This window comes from Cydia splendana, chromosome 6 (genome assembly GCF_910591565.1).
Source record: "Cydia splendana chromosome 6, ilCydSple1.2, whole genome shotgun sequence".
Taxonomy (NCBI): domain Eukaryota; kingdom Metazoa; phylum Arthropoda; class Insecta; order Lepidoptera; family Tortricidae; genus Cydia; species Cydia splendana.
Genome location: NC_085965.1, coordinates 1,967,191 through 1,990,969, shown reverse-complemented (window position 1 = coordinate 1,990,969; position 23,779 = coordinate 1,967,191). Strand labels below are relative to the sequence as shown.

General features: G+C 42.6%; 3 protein-coding genes across 4 annotated transcripts in view; 2 read left to right on the top strand and 1 right to left on the bottom strand.

Annotated features, from left to right (window-relative positions):
* Nucleotides 1–1,639: 1,639 nt before the first annotated feature.
* On the top strand, nt 1,640–14,027 carry LOC134791258 (uncharacterized). The gene is made up of 9 exons (XM_063762240.1): nt 1,640–1,843; nt 3,114–3,266; nt 3,417–3,488; nt 3,793–3,873; nt 4,315–4,441; nt 5,119–5,305; nt 6,079–6,252; nt 6,720–6,792; nt 13,448–14,027. The coding sequence occupies exons 1-9, from the start codon at nt 1,793–1,795 to the stop codon at nt 13,601–13,603; spliced, it is 1,074 nt and encodes a 357-aa protein (XP_063618310.1). The 5' UTR covers nt 1,640–1,792; the 3' UTR covers nt 13,604–14,027.
* On the top strand, nt 9,270–11,535 carry LOC134791224 (NADH-ubiquinone oxidoreductase 75 kDa subunit, mitochondrial-like). The gene has a single exon (XM_063762198.1). The coding sequence runs from the start codon at nt 9,341–9,343 to the stop codon at nt 11,477–11,479; it is 2,139 nt and encodes a 712-aa protein (XP_063618268.1). The 5' UTR covers nt 9,270–9,340; the 3' UTR covers nt 11,480–11,535.
* Nucleotides 14,028–14,284: 257 nt separating the features above from the next.
* LOC134791225 (thrombospondin type-1 domain-containing protein 7A-like) overlaps nt 14,285–23,779 on the bottom strand; it is a 187,232-nt gene continuing 177,737 nt past the window's right edge. For both annotated transcript variants that reach the window (XM_063762200.1, XM_063762201.1), the window contains 9 exons: nt 21,964–22,117; nt 20,387–20,475; nt 20,072–20,214; nt 19,339–19,462; nt 18,527–18,697; nt 17,581–17,732; nt 16,747–16,871; nt 16,411–16,501; nt 14,285–15,872 (listed from right to left, as the gene is read on the bottom strand). In XM_063762200.1, coding sequence (XP_063618270.1) covers nt 15,830–15,872; nt 16,411–16,501; nt 16,747–16,871; nt 17,581–17,732; nt 18,527–18,697; nt 19,339–19,462; nt 20,072–20,214; nt 20,387–20,475; nt 21,964–22,117 — 1,092 coding nt within the window. In that variant the 3' untranslated portion in view covers nt 14,285–15,829. The remainder of the gene's footprint in view (nt 15,873–16,410; nt 16,502–16,746; nt 16,872–17,580; nt 17,733–18,526; nt 18,698–19,338; nt 19,463–20,071; nt 20,215–20,386; nt 20,476–21,963; nt 22,118–23,779) is intronic.

The following is a 23,779-nucleotide window of genomic DNA, read 5'->3' as shown; positions in this document are numbered from 1 at the left end:
GTTATCAAGTAAAAACACGAGAGGCAAAGTATGTGGAGTTAATAATTGTTTGATAATTTTATTGTTGTATAATTTTAAACTTTATGTACATTTCCTTTGTCCACCCCAAGGTTTTCTGGAAAAACCGCTGATTACTTAGATTAGGAATGTGACCGCCTATGGGCCGCCTGTAGTTTGTAGGTGGGTATCAAAGAGAAGAAGAGAATACATATAATTGGGTATATTAAGTATACAGTATACACTACATGCCTACATGCATTATATTTTATGAGTAACTACCTAATACTATAGCATGTAGGTATAAGTAGACATGCAAAGTAAGAGTTGATTAGTTTAGATAATAACATTTACCTAGGTACACTATATAGGTATTCAAGGTTCGTGACTAACGTAACCAACTATGATATCGAATAAATATGTAACTCGTTGTATATATAGTAAACGTGTCTCACCTATTCCGCTAATGATGTGTCGTGATTGTGACTAATTTTACAGCTATTTGCTATACTGTCCCATGGAGCTATTCATGTAATGAATATATGTTTTGGACGTTTCTATATTTAAGGGTACAAAATATGTAACACCGCATACCTTAGTTTTACACTCATGGCCAGGTATCTTTATGGATGGTAAATGCGAGTGCAATTTAAACCTTTAAGAAAAGAGCGTACTCCCATCGTAAAGGCCGGCAACGCACTTACAACCCCTCTGGTGTTGCGGGGGTCGGCGAGATAAAACGGTTCCATCGGTTTACAACGGAACACACACATAGGTCACAAAGGTCCATATCATTGTATTTTGACTCTTTATTGTGATATTTGTGACTAATTAAAATTGCATTTGCCTTGGCAAGTTTGGTCCGTGGGCGACTTCAGGATTGTATAGGTACAATGTAGGGTGGGGCATTTTTACTTTTTTTTTAATTTATTGGGGGGCACAGTTAAAAAAAGGTGCCATTTGGTAATTAATTATTGCACGTATTTTTATTTTATTTTTAGCTTTAATTTTACTGCCTCCGGATTTTAGTCAAAGTTTTTGTTAAATGTATGGACATTGTGAAAAAAAAATGTTTCTTTTTGAGTACTTTTTTATTTATTTATTGGCTCTAAACCTTTACCATGCTATTTCGAGCTAATAATGGTATAACTTTTTAGCTAAAGTTTGAATAAAGAGACGATACATAAATATACTCCGCAGACCATACAAAATATAACAATATTTATATGAAAACTTTGAAATGGATCCGGAGGCAGAAAATGAATTCCTATTACAGAATAATTTGAAATACTGTTTATTGGCATTATTACGCATGTTTTTGTAACTGTGCCCGAAGGATAACTAATACATTTTTTTTCTCCATACACGAGTGAGAGTGACCCGTCCTAAATACATATTAGCAGAGTCCCTTTAATTGTAAAATACTCTTCAGTTCTACTGAAAAAGCAGTGAGCACTAAAATATCTATTTAGCTCAATCGGACGTCAGGAAACGCTACAAATTCTACGTAGGTACGAAATTTTACCTAAACAAACAAAGCTAACAAACACGACAATTAAATAAAACCTCTTTATACTTAAACAATTGGATACCGCATCAAATAAAGCTCCTTCGCACATCCAAACAGCTATTTATTAAAAAAGTAGCCACTCCGTGCCACCCGACACCGCTACCCTATTGTGAGCGTATCGCATATTTGCCAAACAAACATTGGCCTTGGCACATATACTCATAAGTCTCGTGTAAACTTGTAAGATAGTATTTACGTAGTAGTCAGTAGGGGGATGGTCCTACCATGGGCTGCGTGCCGAGCACACCGAAGGTTCATACGGACATATCCTCACCAGTAAGTTTATTGTTGTTGTATGGCTTTAAGGATGATTCACGTTAGAACGACCCGGGTCAGGGCCAAGGCAATCGACACTTCGTTTTCTATGACTGGTGACCGGTAATCACGTGATGCTTTCTTTAGGAAAATAAGTGTCGGATACTTCGTTCTAATGTGAATAATCCTTAATTGCTGAATAAATTGTACTTTTTAGGGTTCCGTACCCAAAGGGTAAAACGGGACCCTATTACTGAGACTTCGCTGTCCGTCCGTCCGTCCGTCCGTCCGTCCGTCTGTCTGTCACCAGGCTGTATCTCACGAACCGTGATAGCAAGACAGTTGAAATTTTCACAGATGATGTATTTCTGTTGCCGCTATAACAACAAATACTAAAAACAGAATAAAATAAAGATTTAAGTGGGGCTCCCATACAGCAAACGTGATTTTTGACCAAAGTTAATAAGCAACGTCGGGCGTGGTCAGTACTTGGATGGGTGACCGTTTTCTTTTTGCATTTTTTTCCGTTTTTTTTTTGCATTATGGTACGGAACCCTTCGTGCGCGAGTCCGACTCGCACTTGCCCGGTTTTATAGATGTCTTCTTCTTATAGAACGCAGTACAGTTGCCATCAGATATATCGGAGCGGCTAACGCGCTCACAAATATCTGAACACGCCTCTTTTGTCAGGGCGTTAGAGTGCGTGTTTAGATATTGTGAACACCTTGGCCGCTCCGATATATCTGATGGCAACTGTACAAATGCTATCAGCCCTCTTAGGCTCTTACATAGTAGGTAGGTAGGTACCTATATGATGCATTTTGCACGCCAGTCGAACTAGTGACAGTGTTTCTATCGAGGCAGAAAAACAGTGCACTCGTTATTTGCACCCTCATTCGCATGGCATGGGTTCGCAAGTACGTTCCTAATCATTCTCCTGGACATTCACGTCCGTATGAATTTTGGCAGATTGAAGGAGAGGCGCCTATTGTCTTTTCTGCCGCACATTGCCACACTAAACATATGTACCTAAGTGCAAGAAATAATGTGCTTCAAAAACCGACACAACTTGAAGAAGTAGGTACAGTCGCCATCAGATATATCAGAACGGCCAAGGCGCTCACAAATATCTGAACACGCCTCTATTGTCAAGGCGTTAGGGCGCGTGTTCAGATATTATGAACACCTTGGCCGCTCCGATATATCTGATGGCGACTGTACATATTTACTAGTAACATTCACATTTTCACATAACCATTTGCAACTGTAATCTTGATCATACATTATATAGTTTTCCCAACAGATGGCGTGGAAATCAGCAGGCAAAGGCGAGACGCTGGTGGCGGCGCTGGCGCGGCTCGACGATGAGATCGCGAGCAGCGAACGCACATACCCTGCCGCCAGGCTTGCTGTGGTATCCGCCGAGCTTGCTAGCATACAGGAGGTACGAATTGTCCGCTAGATGTCGTTGTATTTATTGAGGCGATTTCTACATCGCGCTTACGATGGGTCGACGAAAACGAAAATGTAACATTATCCAAAAACGTTTATTAATTAATTTAAGAATAGGTACCTAATATTTTTTATCTTTCAGGAAATCAAAAGTTTCGAGGACGCCACATCTACCATGACGAACAAAGACAGCTACGCCAAGACGATTCATCAGGTAATTATAGATTATAGAATATCAATAACTAATGTTTAATCTACATAATCGGTGTCACTAGCGCCATCTGTTCATTGCGAACCCATCTTAAACTTTAATTAGGTTATGGGCTCAGCACTAACACTACTAGCCCCGGAAAACGTACAATTTTGACAGCATACCATTCTTATTACTTGATACAAGCGTCTGGCAGCTGTTCATCGGTGGAAGGCAGAGCAGCAAGCCAGGAAATGGTAGTAAAATCAATTGGTAACAAAATAGTGAACTCCTTAGGCTTTACGTCTACGAGTACTTTTTGTTCTAGGTTTTCGTCAGCTTGGACATATACAGACGTCCAGTGCTCGCGTCAGAAAATGAAGACTTCGTGGCTAATATTAATCGGAAGGTAGAGTAAACATAGGCAGTTTTGTTAAAGAAAAAAAAAGTTGTGTCATATCAGTAATATTTTCATAGAAATTGGTCGTTTATGGTGACATGTCCATACATTATCATTGTCTGTGCAAGTTAGCTTGGTCCGACTCTATGAATAGGATTTCGGGTTTGGTCATCAGGGGTGCGAAACTCCTCTCTTCGGGCAAACTCGGCTCCGTTCGGCTCAGCATTGCTCCTAGCATAGGGTTGACACAACTTGACGTCCCTTTGCGTGCACGACCACAGATAAGATAATGGCTTGAATTTTGACAACCCTAAATAGCCGAAAGGGATAGTGCCATATATTAGAAAGGGACAGCATGTTTCGACCCTGAACCGCTGTCAAACTTCGGTTTTGTAGGAAGTTTCCTTTCTGCACGGTTAGTACTACTATTTATTCTGTGGTTTGGTTCAGGAAATGCGTCGACTGGAGCTGAGCTGGCTACAGACACGGCTGGGAGAGCTTCAACGAGAGCGGCGCACCCTACACGCTCAGATTCTGCGCACGCGCTCCCTTTACGCGCAGCTGCAGCAGCTACTAGGTAAATTTTATATTTATTAAGGTTATATTAGAATTTAGAATCGGCCATAGAGGTACAACAATATAGAGATGAAACGGGGGAGGGGCCAAACGACCGAACGAGATGCACTTATGGAACTTTCAGTAGGAGTAGCAGAGAAAGCGGTAGGTATTATTGCTTGTCCTTGTTACAGTCTCACTTTTTGTTTGTTCCCCACCATAAATTTAGTATGGTTTATGGTGGGCAACAAATAACCCGACCGAATTACGTAGATTGTTTTTGGTATGTTGTCAGGAATGTTAAAACGTGTTTTTAATATTGTCGCATTGCGTATGTTTTGTCCCTTACGGAGGCACGCGTATACCACTTCTATAGGATGCTACCTTCTATGGTATCGGCTTGTCTCCAATAGAAAAATTTACTAAGGTTAAAGCCACTTTATATGGTTCAAACTGTCATGGAACCTGTACTTGGAATCAACCAAAATTCTGTAATCTAAGGCAGTGGTCCCCAAAGTTGACTGGGCTCCGACCCACCTAACAAAAACTGCCAAATTGGGGATCCACCTCCCATTTTAAATAAGGCGCATAAAATATTATTAGTAACGGCTCTTAACCCGCTCGGTCGGCATCTCGGCATCGTGACTTTTTGGCCTACCAATGTCAATGAATAAAATCCACGTTTTGTGTTATTTGCAGATAGCGTCTGGGCCAATACTCTACGCCCCGGCACGCCGCTCGAAGACGCGCTATCCCGCGCGCGCGGGCTGCGGGACGCGCTGGCGGCTGTGAGCGCGCGCCTCCGCGCCGCAGCCGAATACGCGCATGCTGCGGTGCGGCTGCTGGACGACGCGCTGCCGGCTTGGAAGCTTAGCGGCGTGGGCAAGTCAGTGTCTAAACCCCTATAAGCAAGCTGTTACTCGTAGCACGATGCTTGAAAACGCGCTATCACGCGCGCGCGGGCTGCGGGACGCGCTGGCGGCTGTGAGCGCGCGCCTCCGCGCCGCGGCCAAATACGCGCACGCTGCGGTGCGGCTGCTGGACGACGCGCTGCCGGCTTGGAAGCTCAGCGGCGTGGGCGTCAGTGTCTAATCCCCTATAGGCAACCTGTTAGCACGATCCTTGAAGACGCGGTATCACGCGCGCGCGGGCTGCGAGGCGCGCTAGCGGCTGTGCGCGCGCGCCTCTGCGTCGCGGCCGAATACGCGCATGCTGCGGTGCGGTTGCTGGACGACGCGCTGCCGGCTTGGAAGCTTAGCGGCGTGGGCAAGTCAGTGTCTAAAACTTTTATAGGCAACTTGTTAAAGCACGATGCTGAAGACGCATTATCTCGCTGGCTTAGAAGCTTAGCGGCAAGTCAGTGTATTAATTGTTGTTTCACTAGTCTTTTACTACCACTGTTAGAGTGAGCAGAGAGGAAGGATTCAATCTGAGGGGAATACTGGATAAAAAGTGAGATGACTGAAAAAAGTCTGTTTGAACTTTGTATTCGTATTGTAGTCAGATTTCTTCGGGTTCGGGATTCTAAAAGCCGTAACAGAACAAAGAGTTATCTCTTTCTCACTCTCACTTATGGGTGCGGCGCACCAAGGTCGCGATGCGGTGCGGTAGTCTGTTGCGGCTCTATAATTTTAAACTTTTTTAAATTTCTATTCACAGAACCGGCTGGGAGCGCACAGCAGCTTGCGCCGACGCTTGCAGACTGTTCGTTCAAGCGCGATGTCTCGAACGCGGAGCGCGGCGCGTACTTTCAGCGCCCGCAGCGCCCCGCGCCGCTCGTACCCTGCGACTAGCGCTAGACTACGCGTTCACAGATACTTCACATGACTATAAGTAAGTAAATAGTGTGTCTACTGTAAGACCGGCTCGAAGCATTGTAGGGTGTAGACTATTCGTACAGGTTTGTTGCCTCGAACGCGGAGCGCGGCGCCGGGCGCGTACTCTCACGCCTGCCGCTCCCTGCGCCGCTCGCGCCCTACTGCGACTAACGCTCTGCGCTAGACCACGTGTCTACCGACAGTACAAATACAAATGTACAGATTTTGTACAGGCGATTATGTGATCTGTGGACTCAGTGGTTCTACCGCGAAAATAAACGAAATTCCACTTCTCTATCGCTAAATTCGCTCCAATATGCAAGAGCGATTCAAAGAATTCGAATTGATTCGAATTTCGTTATTCGTAGTATTATTCGTTATTCTGGCCGCGAGGCTGTGACGTACTGACGTACCTACCTAACCTACTACTTATTTTCTAGGACTTTCGGTTTATGTGAAATCTTAATTAGGAATTGTTTTCAGGTACCAAAGGGCTACGGAGATATTCGTACAGTTTAAAGAAGCACTCGTGCAAATGATCAACTCCATTCATCAAGTAAGTGAATACATAATTATTAATTACATCATAAACAATCATACTAGTAAGTTACCTTAACCTAACTTTTTTCTGTTACTTTCATACTGCACTCATAATTCGTCAGGTGATAACCAAAACTCAGTATCTAGCAGTTACCATTAGATATACCCTGCCGTATTCGAACTTCAAGACATTCACAAGAGACGACACGTACTAGATCCATTCTAGATACGTTATAGTTTAGATATCAACTAGTTCTCTTTTGCAGCGCAATTCGGGCAACCAATGTCACTTTTACGTTAGATAGAGTAAGATATCTATTAGATGTGAATTGGATCTCTACAGTGCCGGATTTAGACATTTGCCGCCCGAAGGCTATGCCGATTTTGCCGCCCCTATCCACTTCGCTTATAGCTTTTTAAAGTACTTTCCAATCAGAGGCGTTTAATTTAATAGTACAACGCACCATAGTCATATTAAAATGCATATAAGGTGATGCCACTATTCTAGATATAGATTTATATGAGCCGTTTTTGTCAAGCAATGACGATGCGACCTCGTTATATTTGCCTGATCTGATCGGCGACCGGTGGGTACCGCTGGGTTTTGGCCATTGAGAATCAAGGTGAGGCATTGGCAGTCAGGCTGGATATAGCTAAGGAGTTTGGTCGGGTCTGGCATCGAGTGCTCGAGGGACTATGCTATACAAAAATGGCTTATACACGGTGTAACATGAGGAAACCGAATAATTTTAACCACGCATTTCTGAGGCCAAAAGAAGGAAAAAAAAAATATCAATTTCACCAAAAAAAAACTGTTTTTTGTTTTTTTTTTTTTTCAATTTTTTGAATGTATTTGTACATAAAAAATAAATGTTATTGGTAAACTTGTCACTTAAAAATGATTTTTACATTTTTTTTCGTAAAACCTACTTTTGCAAAGTGTTAGTTGTCACTTTTTGACATCTATCAATAAGGATATTTAGACTACGTCCCATAGCAGCAACATCACCGTCAAAAAGGCTTTTTACACTATGTAACAATAAGACTTGTTTTTTTTTAAATTAATATTATCTCTGAAACTAGGCGAATTTCAAAAAAGTTTATAGGACATTTTTGTCTCTAAATATGATCAGGAATACGCTGTTAAAATTATTCGGTTTGCTCATGTTACACCGTGTATTGATGGGCCACAAGTAATGTTCCTAAATAAAAACGCGTGCGTAGCGAGCGCGAAATTTTTTCGGTAGAAATAGCGCAATTTGATAGAAAATGGTACATATTTAAGTGTTACTGTCAGTCCTCACTTATGGTGCTCAGACTTGGTCTATGACGGAAGCTCAGAAGTCCAAACTCGGGGTTTGACAGAGAGCTATGGAGCGCAGCATATTAGGTGTGAAACTATAAGGGATCGCATTCGGAACACCACGCTGCGCTCTAAAACCCAGATAATAGATGTACATAACTCGAAAAGCGGCCAAGCTAAAGTGGGACTGGGCTGGTTATATCTGCCGCATGCCGAACAACTTGTGGGCCAAGTTAACCACAAAGTGGGTGCCCCACGAGTCAAACCAGGGAACCGGTACACCTCGTCGGCGATGGCGGGATAACTTGGACTCCTTTTTGAGAGACTGGCCAGATGTAGCTCAATACCGGGACGAGTGAAAGAAGAGGGGGAGACCTTTGCCTAGCTTTATTTGTGGCCCATCAATAATGTCCGTAAATAAAAACGTGAGCGTAGCGAGCGCGAATTTTTTTCGGTAGTAATAGGGCAATTTGATAGAACATGGTACATTTTTAGGGTTCCAAGCTTCAAAACGGAATCCATATAGGATCACTTTGTTGTGCATCTGGCCGTTTATCTGTCTCAATATGAAGGGTCTTGACATGACAGAGGGCGGCAAAATCGACAAATAAAGCCTGTTATTTAAATCTTACAAATAAATAGGGGAGCGGCAAAATTCTGATCAACCCTACCTGAACAGCAAATAAAATATTTTTTTGACCCAAATTTGCCGCCCCCTATAATCTGCCGCCCTAGACTTCAGCCTACTTAGCCTAGTGGTAAATCCGGCATCTCCAGAATCGCGCAAATGTCAAATTTGACAGGTTAGATCTTAAACATATCGTTATCGTATCTTGGTGATGTCTAAAAGATGTCTAATAGATGTCTATTTCAAAATCCGAATCGGGCCCATCGGAGCGGCCAAGGTGCTCACAAATATCTGAACACGCCTCCGTTGTCAAGGCGTTTACAGTGCGTGTTCAGATATATTTGAGCCTCTCGGCCGGCCCAATTTATCTGATGGCGACTATCTACAGAGATTTTTGGTCGTTACGACGATTTAGTCTGGTTTCCATCAAACTTCGCAATGGTCAAATAAAACCTACCTATCTTACATATCTACATTGACAAAAATGAAGGCATGAGAAAAATAAAAAAAATAATACTTGTACGTCGTGTCACGTTTGTGTCATTCCCTGTTACATGTCAATTTTACATATCAAACGTAAACACAATAAGATTTTATATTTTAAATTATACTTAGGCACAACGTGTTTGAACAATGTTCAAAACGTCTAGGAACTTATTGAAACGTCACATAATAACTCTACAAAAGAGAAAGCAGCAAACGCAAACAACACCCATATTTATAAATGGAAAACCGGTGTCAGTGCCAAGTTACTACAGCATACTTCAAGCCTGCCGCAGCGAGGGCATTGCCATGCCGAGCTTCTGCTACCACGAGCGGCTCTCGGTCGCCGGCAACTGCCGAATGTGCCTCGTCTCGGTAGAAGGCATGTGGAAACCACAGATAGCCTGCGCTGTCCAGGTCGCCAAGAACATGAAGATACGAACCAACAACGCCATCACTCTCAAAGCCCAAGAAAGCGTTCTCGAATTCATACTAGCTGACCATCCTCTCGACTGCCCAATTTGCGACCAAGGAGGCGAATGCGATCTGCAAGATCTATCCATGAAATTCGGGAACGATCGCACGAGGTTCACCGAAATACACTTCACAGGAAAAAGAGCCGTGGAAAGCAAAGATTTAGGACCTCTAATCAATACCGAGATGAACCGCTGCATACACTGCACTCGGTGCATACGCTTCGCGTCTCAAGTCTGCGGGCTGGACGTCCTAGGCTCAACTGGTCGCGGACACCACATGCTCGTAGGGACCTACGTTGACAAAATGTTCCTTTCTGAACTTTCGGGTAATATAATCGACCTGTGTCCCGTTGGAGCGTTGACGTCTATACCTTATAGGTTCAAAGCTAGACCGTGGGAATTGAAAACGACAAATTCGATCGATGTGACGGATGCTACAGGTACAAATATTGTACTTAACAGTAGATACAATAGAGTAATAAGAGTGTTGCCTCGCGAGCACGACGAGATCAACCAGGAATGGTTGTCGGACAAGGGTCGATGGGCCATAGACTCTACAGAGATGCAACGATTAGTAACTCCGATGATTAGATGCGGCAACTGTCTAAAACCCGTCGAATGGGACGTAGCATTGTGTGAGGTTGCTAGGATAATTTGTCGAACTGACTCCAAACAAATAATGGCCATAGCTGGTCCCCATACCAATGTGGAAACCCTGGTAGTTGCAAAAGATTTTCTCAATATGCTCGACTGCGATAATACTTACATCGAGCGAAGCATGTGTTGCACCGGGTCGGAGACAGATATAAGGGCTGCTTATGGGTTGAATATTAATATGAAAGATGTTGCAACCGCAGACAAAATACTATTAATCGGTACCAATCCCCGTTTCGAAGCTCCCATATTAAACGCGTGGATACGTCAGGCATACAGGACCAACGAATGTGACATCTATGTATACGGACCAGAATGTGACTACAACTACCATGTGACATACATAGATTTCAAAGGGTTCTCGTCTTATTGGGATTATTTGAAAGGTGCAAAGAGACCCCTGATATTTGTAGGTGTTTCCCAGCTCGGTATGCCTGAGAGCTACCAATTTATGTTCGATGTGTACAAGTACGCTAAAAACTTTATGAATATTAAGGATTGGCCAGTCATACACGTAATAACTAAAGAAGCCAGTTTTGCTGGTGCTTTAGAGGCTGGATGGAAACCGAATGCGCTGCAGGCGCTAAGTACAGTCAACGCGAACGTGGTCATTTCTCTAGGAGCGGACGAGGTTTTCTACAACTGGTGTCCGCAGCAGACGCAGGGTGCTTGTAGTGTCATTTACATCGGTTTTCAAGGTGATCGCGGTGCTCAGTCTGCGTCGGTGGTGTTGCCAGGCTGCGCGTATACAGAGGCCGGGGGCACATACCTGAACATGGAATGTAGATCGCAGTACGCGTACCCGGCGGTGTCTCCCCCCGGGAAGGCTCGTGTTGATTGGAAGATCATCAGGGCTATTGCAGAAGTGTGTGGTTTCTGCATGTCTTACAGCGACATAGCGGGTTTGAATGTGAGAATGGGTCAAGTGAGCCCTATCTTCAACTGCCTGGGTAACTTCCAACCGAAGTTGTTCGTGGACTCTGTTAAGTCGACGTGTAAAAGCACCAACGCGACAAATACGAAAACAAACTTGGATGTTTGCATGAAGACTCTGCCAGACTACTATTGTTCCGATGTTTTCTCGAGTAACTCGTGCACCATGATAGAAGCCAAGAAGGCAGCTACCAAGTTTCTGACGATGCCCTACAACAAAGTCTGATGTAGTTGTTATTTGGTAAATGAAACAAGAATTTAAATAAACAACTAGTCTTAAAATACGTGAGTTGTAATTTTTCCCGTTTTACTTTTATTTGCGATTATTTGAGAAGAGCCAAATATTTTTAGAATAGCAAAGTTCATCAAAATTATTTTAGCCTGTTTTGCGTCATGATCGAAGGATTAAACAATTTTCATTAATTGAGCGGTAAAGGGACCGTTTCAGTTTGGTCAAAAATGATTTCGTATACCTATACGCTTTCTGTCCGGCTGTCCTGGCCGCGTAGCCAACGTGCCAATAGTTAACGCTCCGTACTCCGTAGCGTATCGTAGTCATCTCTCTTTATCACTCTTCCATATTAGTGCGACAGTGACAGTTGCGTTTCGTTACGGAGCGTAAACGATTGCACGTTGGCTACGCACTCTGTGGTGTTCTCTTCTAAAAGCCGTAACAGACTACCGCAAGGCACCGCGACCTTAGTGCGCGAAAGAGATATCTCTTTCTCGCTCTCAGAGTGTGCCGCACCAAGGTCGCGGTGCAGTGCGGTAGTCTGTTACGGATTTAAAGTACGCACTTCACAACCAAGTTATAGGTATAGCCCCCTCCACACTCGTGCGAGAATCGCGGCGCGATGCCGCGAATGCAAGTGTGGATCCGATTTCGCAGATCTGCGAAATCTACTCCAATGCCCGCACGTTGCAGGGGGGTTTTTTTTTCTATGTATGGACTTGAGGGCGGTGTTGCCCATAGCCAACGTCAAGTAAAAGGATAGGAAATTAAACGCAAATGCTCGTAGAGCACGACGTTGTTCGGTAGTTGGGTTATGAGCTCTTGTAAGGTGATAGCTGGACTTTACAAGGACCCGCGTAGGCTACCCGGCGTTGACGCCAGAATGGTGATTAAACGCGTTTCATGATAAATTTTTCATTATCTGCACACTTCCACATTAATTTACTGCATAATACGCTATCAATATTACACTTTAAACAACATGAATGAGCAAAAACAAAGAAATGAATTACGAGGCGATGTTACCAATATGGCGGTCGACGAATAACCCTCCTTGCGGGGGTTTGCGATGTCTACAGATCTCGACATCACTAAGTATATAATACCCATGGTATAATAATATACTCCGCCTGGTACTCTATTCCGAGATTCGCGTATGACCTAACTGACACGGGCCTACGTCATCATGCTGTTTACAGGTTCTCAAACTTTAAAATGTGGGAGAATTTTAACCAACGGTGAAAATTATTTTAACGGCATTAATTTTAAGTTATTTATGTAGAAACATAGTAAAATAAAACAAATCTAATGTATTAAATTAAACTTTATTTATCTATACAAGACAAACGTTTAAAAAACTAATTCACAGTTACACATTAATTACCAAGCTTACGACGTGAAAAGTTTGGAAAACACTGCGACTGCTGACACTGAGCGAGAAGGAAATAACAATTAACACGCGTTCGACAAGGATGACGGTCAGGGCATGAAGTTATCTAGATCCGAATTGTCAAATGTGACAGCGCTATCCTGTGTTGCCAGTAATGTAAACAGAATTACCCGAACGTCTGAAATTTCTTTCGTGAATCGGAAGATATTGCTAACGAATAATTAAAAATGACGTGTTATTGTAAAATTTAAGATAAAATACATTATAAATGAAAATTATAAAATTATAAAGAAATATTTTAACTTATTAACCATAGCTATAATGTACCCATGTAACATGTTATGTTGAAATAAAGTGGCAATGTTATTGTGACGTAGGCCCGTGTCACTCTGGGAATAGAAGACCATGTTTTATTAGACCATGATAATACCCGTACCAACTTTGTCAGTAGAGAAAAGCGCGAAATTCAAAATGAAAGATCGATACTTCGCGCCTACATTTTTCTAATTTGCCGTTGTTTTCTACTGACAAAGGTAGCTTGCTAGAGTATAGTATTATTTTTCATAACGCAGGTGCTCCTCACCAACCTGGAGAACCTCGCCCTGGCGGCGAAAGACGTGAAGGAACGGCGACGGGAACTGCGGGCCGCGAGAGTCAACGCCATTGCCGGGAAGGGATTGGCGGATCTCCGATATGAGCCTGCTAGCTTGAAGACTGCTTTAAATTAGGGCTATTCAACTATACAGGGTTAATTGCTATAAAATAACTGCATTCCCGTTGCCCGGGAGGTTTTGGGATTCGCGAAATAGAAATAAAAATTTGGGCATTTTCTATGGGAGGGTAAATTTTTTTAGTATAGTAGTAGTTGTATGTTAGCATAGTAAAAGTTGCTCAGTATAATCCCAAAACCTCCTGGAAACGGGAATGCAGTTATTTTTTAGCCGCCGTGTATATATTTCGTGAGCGAAATGAGAGCGTCAGCCACTCGGCCCTGTGCACACAGGTTGAGTGGGCGTAGTAGTGCACGTGCGCGTTGTAATATACAGATCCTTATGAGAGACGGCACACTGCTTGCGTGACAAGTGCGTGCACGGCTCTATCATTTAAGCGCACGCTTACGTGCACGTATAAGCACATGCAGCCGGTGTGCACACTGCACAGGCCTTTATGTCGCGGTATTAAGGTAGGCACAAGGTTGCCAGTCCACTGATATTATTGGATGCGGCAAAAGACCCAGAATCAACGCAGTGTAATTGCGCCATTAGAAAAATAGGAATAATGTTTACCGGCAACGGTTGATAGTACAATTATTTTCATATAAGTATTATTTAGACTTTTAGAGTGATCGTAGTACCATCATAGAAACTTATGAAATTATTTACTGTTGTATGTTGAAAATAAAAGACACGTTTATCAAAACACAATCAAATTTTATTAAATATCAAATATTGTATTGTCTAACACGATCCCTTATCTATCATGTTTCACATCAATATCTTGTATGGCGTAGGTACATACCTAATGATATACATGGTTACAGTACGGTACACGAGTCACAGCTCAAAGGCGGAAACTATAGTAAAGTGACAAGAATAGAAAAGTAGACATAGTAGCGAATCTCTCAAACAAACGTTGCTTTATAAAAATAAGTTATTTCAATATTGTCGTAAAGGAACGAGATGAGGCGAACAATTTGCCGTAAGCAATAACATTAGATTTTATAGTAGACATATAATAACTTATGCGTATCGGAAAATAAAGATATTTTGATATAAGTACATAGAGATTCCTTTAGACAGATGAAGACCAAAGAACGGAAACGTTGAAGGTAGTAGAGAACACACTCACATTATAAATACCCGTCACAATACATGGGTTTAAATGCAAAATCTACAAAAAAGTGTTATACACGATTATTATCTCGAAACTGTATGTATGTATCAGGTTAATATAAGTACTTAATCTATTCATAAATTAGTTATGTATTTGTGCGCCAAAGCTCTACGCAATGATATCTGAAGCTGTTGGTCTTCTGTGAGCGGGCTATAAGTAGTCCCGTGACCTATCAGTCGGTACAGAAGACGATACGACTTTATAAATTTAGCTGATATGTGGAATGATGTGTCACGTCTTACTTGGTCTCTAGGACAATCTAATCAAATCTCCCGCACTTACGCTAGACTTCTACGCCCAGCGTTTAGCGGATAACACACACCACCGCACACCAGTGGCGTAGTGTAAAATAATCTAGACGTGAGAGAAGTGTATCTGCGATGCCCTTTTTTCAAATTGTTTCCCCGGGCCCACTTAAGTGTCCGCCCCGCCCACGCCTAGCTACGCCACTGGCGCACATATTTCGATGCGGTATTGATTGCTCACACGAACTTTCCTACTTAAAAAAACACCATTACATATATAACTACCTACATACCGCGGTGCCGTATGTAATCCTCTATACGCTGCCATTAAAAACAAGTCTTAAGGACGAGGGATACGGGCGGACCCCACGCTAAGTGGCTACGACCACTACACGAATACATATTGTCAATCCAGAAGCCCGAAGGCCGTCGCTCGGTGATCGTTTGTTTGGAAAAGTTATCAAAACCGTCTAAATTAGCATACGCCGTATAATGGAAGCACTCCTGCGGACAGACTGTTGCTGGCTATAGTTGATATATCAATAATACTAATTACATACTGTCAATACACTGTAAATGTAGCATATCGTAGATGATATGGAGTTACGGAATCCCTTATTCGCAATACATTAACAAGGAAGAGAGCAACATATCACAAACGTTCAACGTAATCTTTGGTAAGCGGAAAGTAAACTTAACGTTTAACAGACATGTAAACTTAAGGGGTAAACAGACAACAAAAAGGACCTGGTGCGGTCCAGTGTAGGGCCTGGCTTGCGCTCAGGGTGACGAGTCTCAGAGTAAGTCCTTGTTGGCTTACACCTTGGTGACGGTCTTCAGCTTTCGGCTCCGAAGACATCTACACAGAGATAATTAAAATTACTTCAAGGTACTAGATACTTTGAACAATTCAATGTGATGGGTTTTCAAACTTTTTGTACAGATATTAAGCTCTACGATATAGCCAAAAAAATAAAAAAATAAACAGTAGGATAGAGTGGGATATGGTATTTTTAGGGTTCCGTACCCAAAGGGTAAAACGGGACCCTATTACTAAGACTCCGCTGTCCGTCCGTCCGTCCGTCCGTCCGTCTGTCACCAGGCTGTATCTCACGAATCGTGATAGCTAGACAGTTAAATTTTCACAGATGATGTATTTCTGTTGCCGCTATAACAACAAATACTAAAAACAGAATAAAATAAAGATTTAAGTGGGGCTCCCATACAACAAACGTGATTTTTGACCGAAGTTAAGCAACGTCGGGCGGGGTCAGTACTTGGATGGGTGACCGTTTTTTTTTTTGCCGTTTTTTGCATTATCGTACGGAACCCTTCGTGCGCGAGTCCGACTCGCACTAGCCCGGTTTTTTTTTACAAGATGTGCTTGTTATCCATACCTGATCAGTCCGCGGTACAACATGAACGCTCCGTACACACTGAGCACGATGGTGGCGGTCCACACCACCGCCAGCAGAGAACTGCTTCCCTCTATCGACAGAATAACATACAATATGTTATATCATGCATGGGTTTATTAAGGTTAAAAACGGTACGAAATGTGTTGTAAACTATCATGACATATCGTGTTCAATACATCTGAGGGCCTACCGCGAAAAACGAAATTATGTTTTTCGCGGTAGGGCCTACATTTTTAAGATCCAGAATGAAAAAGCAAGGGAGTTGATGAAGCAGAAGTAGGTCGACTAAACAAGCTCCGAAGAAGTTAAACGCACCGATATAACCGTCATGATAGTCGTTGTCGAGCCAGGCGCGGCGCGGGGTCTCGTCGCGCGGCTCATACACCAGGAGATCCGTCTCTTCACCCACGGTGCAGTTCGCCCACTCGATTGTCACGTATCTGGAAAGTAAGATATCATATTTAAATGTCAAAATGTTGAATAAGTAACTGTACAAGTGGGTTTCCAAAATGGGATAAATATGGTGCGAACGTGTAGGTATTATTTATGGAGCGGCATTTCAATGATGTACAATAGCTCCCACGCGCCTAACGGTTCTGTTTGGTAGAATCGTCTCGACACATCTTTTGGTTCATGTTTTTTTGACTCCTGGGGGACTAGCCAAGATGATAATCGTTGTTAGAAAACGCCAATCAAGACTTAAATAATTAATGTAGGTATCGAAACAGTCACGTGACATTTTTATTTTCGTTCCTTTTCATTTGGAGTTTTTCGACGTAGGATTGTCATGTTAGGATGGTATTCTAATTCCACCTATCCAATTTCTTTTTCCAATGTGTATTATGATTCGACGGACGAAGGGGTAGAGGGCGTGCACCTAGTAGATGGCCAGATGTGGTCCAAAATATTACCCAGACTTCGTTCCAGGCAACGATGCAGATGGCCGAAGATCGAGAGGCCTGGAGAGCAGCGGTAGGAAGAATAACCCATAGGAGTCACGTCCCTCAGACATGAGGTCACAACCATGAAGAAGAAGAATAATTACGATTCGAGAGTGAGACGCAATGACATTGGACAAAGAGATTGGACAGGTGGAATAGCACCGTTAGCTAGGCGGGCTGGTGCTGGTGCTGGTGCTGGTGCTGGTACCTGGCGGGCGTGCGGCAGGCGCGGCGCGGCGGCACGAGCAGCTGGCGCGAGCGGCTGCGCGCGCCGCCGCGGCACGCGCCCCACGCGCCCCACGGGCCCGGCTGCCCCGTCTCCGACTCCTTGCAGCCGCACTCCACTTCACACGACTCCTCCTGAAACGAGAACTATTATTTAAAAAAAACCGGAAAAGTGTGAGTCGGACTCGCGCACGAAGGGTTCCGTTGTCCGTACCATTACGCAAAAAACGGCAAAAAAATCACGTTTGTTGTATGGGAGCCCCATTTAAATATTTATTTTATTTTGTTTTTAGTACTATTTGTAATAGCGGCAACAGAAATACATCATCTGTGAAAATTTCAACTGTCTAGCTATTACGGTTCATGTGATACAACCTGGTGACAAACAGACAGACGGACGGACAGACGGACAGAGTAATAGGGTCCCGTTTTACCCTTTGGGCACGGAACCCAAAAAATGCTACTGTAGGTTAGGTACTCTCTTGATTAGAGAATCCTGGGAAACATTTTAAAGAAACGGTTGTAAGCGACACTGTAAAAACCTCGACAATCGAACTCTTCAAGCCTCAGCTACACCTACACATACTGCCTCGTTCGTCTGTATGTTAGTACCCATACACCAATTTATTTTATTTTTTTATTTTATTGGTATTCAGGATAACAACAGCCGTAAATATAACTAAGACATATTAATGCTTACATAAAAATAAGGCCAATAACAGTCATCCATTGAGTTACATTATATTAACGATTAATAACAAAGATAAGAAAACAACGAGAATGTAAAATACACACAAATGCTCGATAAGTACGCTGGAAATACTATAAACCGGTTGTAAGATGTATAAGTAGTCTAGTTAAAAATACCCAATTCTGATACAAAACAAAACCATGACATTGCATTCGTTGTAAATCAGACACCAGCAGACCTGGTAGTGCAGCGGCGGCGCCACGATGCGGCCGGGCAGCGCGGGGGCGCAGCGCCAGGGCTCGAGGTCCGCGTCCGCGCCGTCGTCGCCGGCGCCCGCCAGCTCGCAGCGCACGCGGGAGATCTTCACGCCCCAGCCGCAGGCCCCGTCGGCTTCTTTACCTGATGATGTCTGTGGAAAGAATGACCGATATAAGTCAAGTCCCAAAAATCATTTTCATGTCGTTAATAGTGTCCTCGTGGACTGTATTTTAGACCCTGCATCCTGCCAATACGTTAGGTATAAATTTTAGATTTCTTTTCTCGAACTAGGTACATACATATAAGTATATTTCTAGCTGGCAATGAAGTATGTGAGAGAGAATAACTGTATTAGTTCAACTCGAAGGTGATACGCTGATTACAACTAGTATAAATAGAGTTTAAAAGCAGAACAAAAAGGAACAGCGGACCAGAAGAAGTACAGAAATTGAAAGCAGGTACTGAATTCATGACAACAACCAGAAACCTTCTATAGACCGCTTTCGATGGGTGATAATACTGATAATTAATAATTATATGGGTGTGTGGGGGATGGGTGATGGGTGGGATGAAATACTTACCTATGTTAAGCTAGTTAAGCTAACCACGCGTCAAGCTAACCTACACCTCCCAAACTACCAATCAGAAAAAGCTGGGCAGCTTATCCCGCGCTATTCGAGTGACGCATAAAACGCGTTAGAATGCTAAAGGGCCTACTCATAGTGTTATGTTCCTGCCGGTGAGTAAGGGTGCCAGAGCTCAACGAGGGTGCGGTGTTAGAGAAGTTATCACCTGCACGTGGCAGCCGAGCACGGGTCGCGCCAGCAGGCGCAGGCACGGCGCGCGCGGGCACGGCGCGCGCTGCTCGGTGGCCGCGCACGCGCGCCCCGGCCACACCGCCGACGTCAGGCGTTGTCTGCAACACCGTATCTCAATGTTAAGTGGGAGATTTATTTCAATGTACCTACTTTACTATTCATAAACACATCCCAATGAATACTTACCTGTGACATAATTATCCAACTAATATATCTATTTACGCATTAAAAATAAAATGGCTGTAGTGTACAGTCAGCGTCATATAGTAGGTACTCGTAGCATCCAAAGTATTTAAATAGTTCGGTACCATATTATTTGTATGGCGTACCGAACTATTTGAATAGGTACTTTGGATGCTACCTATTATACGACGCTGACTGTACAAGGGCCGATATTCTAATGTCGGCTGTTCACACTCGTTGAGACTCCGAGACAGGCTGAGAACGAGTGTGTACCATGTGTGTACATACTGCTCTCTTCTCGTCTCGTCTCACCTTTCTCCGATTGGGTCGGAGCGGTGCCGAGTGTGTAAAGCCGGTATAATTACGACCATGGTAGTAGTTTTCTTTAATACTTAAAAAATGTACAGTTACAATCTTCTTTCCTTAAAGGACCGACAAGAGGTAAACTTCCTGGAGCTGTAGGTTTAAATATGAGGATTTCTTTATTGCATGGAAGTAGTAATAACCACTAGCAGAAACATTACCTGATGCGTCTCATATGTCGTGCAGAGGACGCGTCTCCACAAGAACAAGCAGAGGCATCCCAAGCACTCCACTCGCTTAGTTCGCAGTCCACTCCGCATGGCACATAGCACCAAGACTCACGCGCTTCTGTCGATGTCGTGTTCTGAAATAATGGAATAATCGTTTAAAATAAAGCATCGTCATACCATTTCTCCACCATCCTCCAGATAGCCTCCACCACGGCACGGATATTTAAGTTGTCAAAAGTGTCACAATAGGACAAGTAACGAGAAAACAGACAACAGACTTTGTAAAGTTAAGAAGAAAGGACTTACGGGACAGAAAGTGTCGTTGACAAAGACGCCATCACTTCGCAGGCAGCGGACGGATCGTCTCTTCGTTCCTTCGCCACACGGTGAGCCACCTGAACATGAAAATAGAATAAAACAAAACTTAAAATAAATAATTACAAAATATCCCCCTGCGGAATGGTGCCGTAGATACTGGCAGCATTTCCTCGATGTATGGCAATACTTATTCTTCGTGCGAGGAAGGATCTACGGTCACCAGTGGCGTCAGCTATCCTTTTTGAAAGATCCTTAAAAAGGGTAGACGCGTTCGGACCCCACGGGCCAAGGGTCTCGACACCAAAAGGTACGAAATCGTATTCATATTAAGATTGTGAACGTACATGCCCTGATAAACTGAAAGATCGTACTCGTGAGAAAAGCAGTGCGTAGGGTAAAATCACCAGTAGTCAGCCTTATAACGAAATTTCTATGTTCAAGATCGTACAATTTGCACACTTATGGACCAATAGGTATTATTAATGTTTTTTCTGTTCAAGAATTTAATAAAGTTTAATTTTTGTACAGAATTAAACTTAAGTGAATTTAACTTTTGGAAATATTTAATTAAATACAACAAAAGGGCCTTTTTGCCAGTAATCAGCCCCCTGTATACCAATACACAGCCTTTAGGAACCCAGTGCCCAGCCATCCCATTCTGATGGCTGATTAGTGGGTTCGAGTAGAGCGAGCTTATTGTCCAGTGGTCAGCCACAGGCTGACTACTGGGTATTCAATGTATTTCAATCAAATAAAGTCATAATAACGTAATTTTTTAAAGGGGCTTGGGTTAACGACTTACACTTCATTTGAAAATAATAACAAATCTCAAATCCTATGGTCAGCCTCCCCCGGCTGACTTCTGGGTTTACGACCTTTTTAAAATGACTGCTTCAAACCCAGTAGTCAGCCAGGGGAGGCTGACTATTGGATTTTGTACAAAAAAGTAGTTTCCAATAGTCAGCCGCCATAAAAATATTACTTCCATATGGATTAATATTAATTTTATACGTTTTTCAGATGGTTTAGGTATTAATTAGGTGAAGTAGTCCATATTCTTTTAAAAATAAATCACAATTCGGCTGCTAACGTCTTATCGAAATACCATGTGAAATTCCAAAAAAAATGGCGCATATATGTTAAGCTTTCCTGTCAACACCACTACTTTGATTTTTTTTTGTGGATCATCGTAGAGTATTCGTTTTAAAATTAAAGTTTTATTAAATTAATAGTTTATCAATCTATAATTTTACCTATTTTTGACATGAAAATTAGAAAAACTTTATTATTTACAGCCAAAAATAGGCAAGAAAGGCTGACTACTGGTGCATGGCTGAGCACTGGTGCCTTTACCCTACCACAGAATGACCCTATGAGGCAGCATTCTGTGGATACGTATGAAGCTCCATCGTCAGGACTTCACACAACTCCTGTTAGGTCCATACCTCTGGTGACAAACTAGTGTGTACAATCGTCTTACATTCTTAGCTAAAAATTGTGAACCCTATTGTACCTCAATGATTAAGGTTCACAGATAGTTAAATAATGTTGCTGTAAGTCAATACCTAGGGGCTGGCAGTCGTCCCAGGGCGCCACGTGCCAGGAGTAGGAGTGCGGGGAGCATGGTTCTGCGCTGACGAGTGGAGGGCATGCAGTTCCTCCTTCTGCCGCTGGACGTAGTACCACTCGTGTTCTGTCGCGTCTGCCACCCCATTTAGTCTGACGATAAGAATTTACACGTTAATTAGTGCGGAAATACATTATTTCTGTTCTCTATATGATGAATTTACGAAGAAAAAACTTATTGTCCTGTTGTCGGTGGTCAGGGCTTGATACTCGTGGACAATGTCTTCTATCCTCCTAAGGCAAAAGGTCCTACCTATAGAATAGAATAGAATAGAATAGAATAGTTTTTTATTCGTAAACATGTAACATGGCAAACCTGCATGTACAGCCACCGCGCGCACTGGCCGGTTGGAAATAAAAAACTAAGGGTTTCGCCGTCTTTTGTTTTTTCTTCGTAAATTTTTCCTTTGGAAATGTTGTCGGATATAGCACAATTCTGTAATTATTATTTTAATGCGACTGTATGGTTATAATTAGTGATAAAGTTTAATACTAGGGCTGCCACTAATGCAGGTAAAGTTTGTATAATTGTATATATAGCATTAAGTTTAGGTTTATGTTGAAATTAAACCTAATCCAAGTCTTATTTGTACGAAATGTACGTCACTGGTTCTCGTAACGGAATAAGGCTTGGGTTAGGTTTCGACTACAAGTCTAAGAACGTACGATTGTTCCAGCCCTTCCTTCTACCTTTAAATTGAAGAGCTACTTATTACTGTTGCTGCTTATTATTTGGACGTTTGCTGCTGAAGCTTTTCTTTACCCACGGACCTCGCTGAGCCTGCGTTGCCAAAGCTGATTCCCGCACCCGCGGCCTAAGTTGATCGTACGGTTCGACAAAGAATGGGATTCAAGAACGTTAAGGCCAGTGACGATATTTTATTGGTTTAGATTCAAGTACTGACAGAAATTAGTTTATTTTATTGTACATTTTTTTTAATATTATATTATTTACTATAAAGAACCTAGTTTTCATTTACCGCTCTAGCTAGCCGGTTACATTGGCGCCCAAAGGGTTTTCTGTCAGTTCGTGGGTCTTTAAGTACTTGGATTGGGTTATGTACATACTTGTAAATACTATGCGTGTTTGTACATACCTTATTTTTTATTATGTGGACTATTTTTCTTAGTTATGTGTATGTATTAAGCATTATACTATATACTAGATTTATAGCGTTACCTATATTTGCAGTTTGCATTTTGCCGTTTAGCATATAGATTATAAGCACATATTATAACATAGACTCAGCTATACTATGTCGGAGACGGATAGGTTGAAAATTTTACTTAGAAATATCCGTCCTGAATACGATTGTATGGTAGCTCAATCTGATATTAAAACTATTGAGCACTTGAAGGCTGTATGTAGGAACTATGAGGCGTGCCTTGATCGCTCGAGGAACTTTAAGGAGCCTCCTACTGCCAGTCAGTCCTCTTTGACTGATGATTTTGTATATAAACCTGTAAATAGTAAGTCAGTAAATATAGTTAGTTCAAGTAAGCAGTTTTGTGTGCGCTGTAGAGTGAATGGCCATTCTTTGCGTTCATGTAAGGAACCACGCAAGATAGTGTGCTTTAAATGCGGCCAAGATGGCTACCGCAGCACTGAATGTCCTCAGTGTAACAAGTCTACTCGTACTACTAGTATACCAAAAAACGAGTAAACGAGGATCAAAGATTGGATGTAAATAATAGTGATAAGTTTTCACGTCGCGAGTGGGAAGATTGGCTATCAGTTGTTCGTCTTTTCATGTT